Source organism: Papaver somniferum, chromosome 5 (assembly GCF_003573695.1).
Source record: "Papaver somniferum cultivar HN1 chromosome 5, ASM357369v1, whole genome shotgun sequence".
Lineage (NCBI taxonomy): Eukaryota > Viridiplantae > Streptophyta > Magnoliopsida > Ranunculales > Papaveraceae > Papaver > Papaver somniferum.
The window spans coordinates 4,869,567-4,873,995 of NC_039362.1; the positions used below are offsets into that span (position 1 = coordinate 4,869,567).

A 4,429-nucleotide genomic window follows, 5' to 3' on the forward strand; every position below is an offset into this window, starting at 1 on the left:
CTCACCACCACGGTCAGACCTAAAAGTTTTAATGGTAGCATTCAATTGGTTTTCAACTTCACGTTTATATATCTTAAAGGCTTCTAAGGCATCGTCCTTCCCTCTAAGCAAATAAACCTGACAGTACCTCGTACAATCATCTATAAAAGTGACAAACCATTTCTTACCACCTCTAGTTTGAACTGACTTCATGTCAACTACGTCTGAATGAATCAATTCTAAGGGTTTAGTGTTTCTCTGGACATTCTTCCTGAATGATTTCTTAGCATGCTTAGATTCTACGCAAATCTCACACTTATGACTTTTATCTAAAGTGAATTTGGGTATGCAGCCTACGCTAGCCAGTTTATGCATTGATTTGTAATTTACATGACCAAGTCTACCATGCCAAACATTCGATGACACACACATGTAAGCAGAAGAATCATTCAATTTCACTTCAGGACAGGTTACATTAAGTTTGTAAAGACCCCCAGTCTTATAACCCTTACCCACATAATCATTGCCCTTAGTTACTATAAGTTTTCCAGACTCAATTGAAACTTTAAAACCCTTATCATCTAAAACAGAACAAGAAACAAGATTTTTGCAGATGTCTGGAACATGAAGAACTTCATTCAATGTGAGAGTCTTGCCAGATGTGAGCTTCAGACCGACCTTTCCTTTTCCTGCAACCTCTGATGCAGATGAGTTACCCATATAGAGTTTCTCGCCTTCCCCTACCCTCTGGTAGGAGGTGAACAGGTCTCTGTTCCCACAAACATGCTTGGTAGCTCCAGAGTCTACCCACCAGTCCATCACATTGGTCACCAAATTAACTTCAGACACTACAGCAGAAAACTCATCCTTGTTCTTTTCAACCAAGTTAGCATTATCCTTCTTGTCCTTACGATGTCTACAGTGAACTGCCATATGGCCAGTAACTCCACACGCATAACAAGCACCCTTAATTTTAGTAATGCTAGACTCTGGTTTTCGAAACATACCTTTCTTGGGAGGACCACGCTTAGAGTTACGATTGTTACTCTCACCTTTTCCAGCTTTGGAAGATCTATGTTCAGTCATATGAGCTTTATTACTCATGTCCCTTGCAGAAGACACGTTCTTATCTTTGGAGCACAGCAACTCTTCCACTTGAATCTTATTCCCTAATTCAACCATGTTGATCTCGCCAGTTTCATGTCTTAGATTTTTCTTGTACTCAGACCAGGAAGTTTGTAACTTCTCAATTACTGCAGATACTTGAAACGTCTCATCAATGACCATACCTTCAGCAAGAATCTCATTAATAATCTGTTGAAATTCGAGGAATTGATCAACAACATGCTTATCATTCGTCATCTTGAAGTCCATAAACTTCGCCACCAGAAATTTCTTGTTCCCTGCAGTCTCCGCTTGTTACTTTGCTTCTAACGCAGTCCACAAATCATAAGCACTGAAATTTTCTTTAGCATTGTAAAAATCATACATCGTATCTTCCAAACCATTCATGATATGATTTTTCGCCAGAAAATTACACCGCTTGTTATACCCGATCACCTCCTCAGTTAAAGCTTCAGCATTCATCAATTCATCATGTGGAACAAGTACATAATCCAGTTCATGATGGCTTAGATAAAACAACATCTTGGATTGCCATCTCTTGAAATCCTTTCCATTAAAACTTCTGTGGTCTTTCAACGTCGTTCTTTACCATTGTTACAAGGAAAAATTAATGTGTTAAGATTATTGGATTCTTGCAACAATAAAAGAAACGTCAGATGTATCAAACAATAAATATAAAGAACCGTATCAAACAACTCTACCACGAACAAATTGATGAGGGAAGAATTTATACTGTGTATGGAAGCTTTCTCCCGTATTTATACTGGTGATACTTTTAAACCAACTAGAGGCCTTCGACAAGGTGACCCTCTCTCGCCTTACTTATTTATAATGTGTATGGAAGCTTTCTCCCGTATTTTGTATAATGCAGAACCGCAAAGGAAGATTCATGGCATCAAAGCAACAAGATCCAGTCCAAGTATCAGCCACCTGTGTTTTGCGGATGACATACTATTATTTCTTAAGGCCAAACCAACAGATCTCAGGTATCTTCAGTCCTTACTAGACCAATTCAGCAATGCTTCTGGGCAAGTAGTAAACCTTCATAAATTTGCAATCTTCTTCAACAAAAAGCTCCCAAGGTCTGTGTGCATCCAATATGCACAAAAACTTCAGATGAAATCTACAGAATTAGGGGGAAAATATTTGGGTCTGCCACTACTCATGTCTCGCTCAAGAACGCAGAATTGTTCATTTCTTAGAGATAAAATGAAAGCTAAGCTACAAGGATGGGAAGGGAAAATGCTCACTCAATCATATAGGAGTACTCAACTTCAGAGTGTATTAGGGACCATGCCTCTTTATCCGATGCACTGCTTAAAGCTTCCCAAAAAAACTATCAATAATTTGGATAAAGTCCAACGTAATTACTGGTGGAATCACAATGCTTCTACACGTCCCAGACATTACAAGAACTGGTCCAGCTTATGTCTTCCGAAATTATATGGAGGTTTGGGCTTTAAAAATTTATCCGTCTATAATTCTGCACTTCTAACTAAAATGGCATGCCAACTATTACATAATCAGAATTCTCTTTGGAGTAAGCTTCTTCACAGTAAATACTTATCTTATCAAGACTTGTTAACATACACTCTCAAGCCAGGAACTTCGTGGGTCTGGAAAAGTATTTGCCATGGATTGCAGCAGGTGCAAAGACTTTCTATCTGGCAAGTGGTTGACGGTAAAACTATAAATATCTGGAGACACCATTGGATTCCTAATTCAGACGGCCCATTATTACATCCAGAAGATCTAAATTTAAGTGATTACCAATATGTTTCCGAGCTTATAGATGAAGATAACTGATCTTGGAAAGTGGAGCTTCTCCAGCAATTGTTTACTCCATACCAGGTACAAAAAACTCTCACTATCCCACTGGATATGACGAGAAAAGACAAACTTTTCTGGCCTTTAACCTCCACTGAACACTTCACCACCAAATCGGTTTACAACCATTTGGTTAAGGAGACCCAGCAAAATCAACCACAACATCTGCAAATGTCATCCAAAGTTTGGCTGCAACTATGGAAATTAAAGATTCCATATAAACTGGTATATTTTCTTTGGAAGTTGCTTCATAACATCATTCCGTTTAGAACGAGAATTTTCAAATTTCGCTCTCAGCAAGATCAACTTTTTCCATTGTGCCATCAAGCTCCAGAAACCACAACTTATTTATTTCTGCAATGCTTGGTTGCTCGCGCAGTTTGGGGTGCTTTTCGCCACACTTGCTGAACATCACCAGTGGGTACAACACGATTCAAAACTGGATTCGTAAATGGGCAGATAAAACAAGTTGCATACAGTTCGGGCACCATGAAACCATATATTGCATTACATACATCATGTGGGCTTTATGGAAACATAGATGTGATAGTGTCTTCCAACATACTAACCCAAATGCACTTAGCATAACCAGGCATATAGAACAATATTTTCAGTGGCAACATCTTGAATTTAAACTTGTTACCACTAATGCTGATTCGCAGAGACGGGCTACTATATTTCCTCGTTGGCAACCGCCACCAGAGGGTTACTTTAAAATTAATATTGATGCTTCTATGTTGCCTAACTGTACAATTGCGGGAATTGTCATTCTAATTAGAGATCCTGCAGGGCGATTCATGGAAGCCATGGGACTCCTCCAGCATGCCAGAAATATAACTCAAGCAGAAGCATGGGGATTCTTACACGCTATGCAATGGGCACATAGATGTCAATACAAGAAGGTTATGTTTGAAAATGATAACATGCATGTAGTGAATCTTCTTAAATCCCAAAAGCTATATCCTCCCTGGAAGGATGCATGTATAATTAATAGGTTTGTAAGTTTGTTAGTTCAAAATCCTTATTGGTCCTGTCTGCATGCAAATAGATCTTGTAATAAAGTTGCTGATGAAATGACTAAATATGTAAGGAAAAATAATTTAGCCAGAGTGTTGTGGTTTGTTTGTCCATCGGATTTCAGAACAACTCTTGAAGCTGATTATGCATGTAGTAGCTTGTCATAATCACTAAAACGTCTTGTTTTGTTGTCAAAAAAAAAAACGAAGGAAAAAAAGGAAATTATAAGAAAATAATAAATGAAAAAAAATGAACCCAATTTTCAGGTGGATAATGTTGTATTAAACTTTTCCGCATCTATAGATTTTTCACCATATATAGTTTTTGGCTTAGTTTGTTTCTTCTTCTCATATTCTTGCGTTTAACCTTTGGATTATCATAAAAGGGATCAATTTTAGAACCCTTCAGATCTACATTGTTTATTCCAGGAATTTTTTAACTTCCAATGGATTTTTCCTTTTCCATAGTCATAGAATTTTCT

At 37.8% G+C, this 4,429-nt stretch overlaps 1 protein-coding gene across 1 annotated transcript; it reads left to right on the forward strand.

The window, feature by feature from the left end:
* Positions 1-3,449: 3,449 nt before the first annotated feature.
* On the forward strand, positions 3,450-4,115 carry LOC113278676. The gene has a single exon (XM_026527448.1). The coding sequence runs from the start codon at positions 3,450-3,452 to the stop codon at positions 4,113-4,115; it is 666 nt and encodes a 221-aa protein (XP_026383233.1).
* Positions 4,116-4,429: the final 314 nt, after the last annotated feature.

Coding starts and splice junctions, on each gene's coding strand:
- LOC113278676 (XM_026527448.1), top strand. CDS start 3,450: ATGTGGGCTTTATGGAAACATAGATGTGATAGTGTCTTCCAACATACT.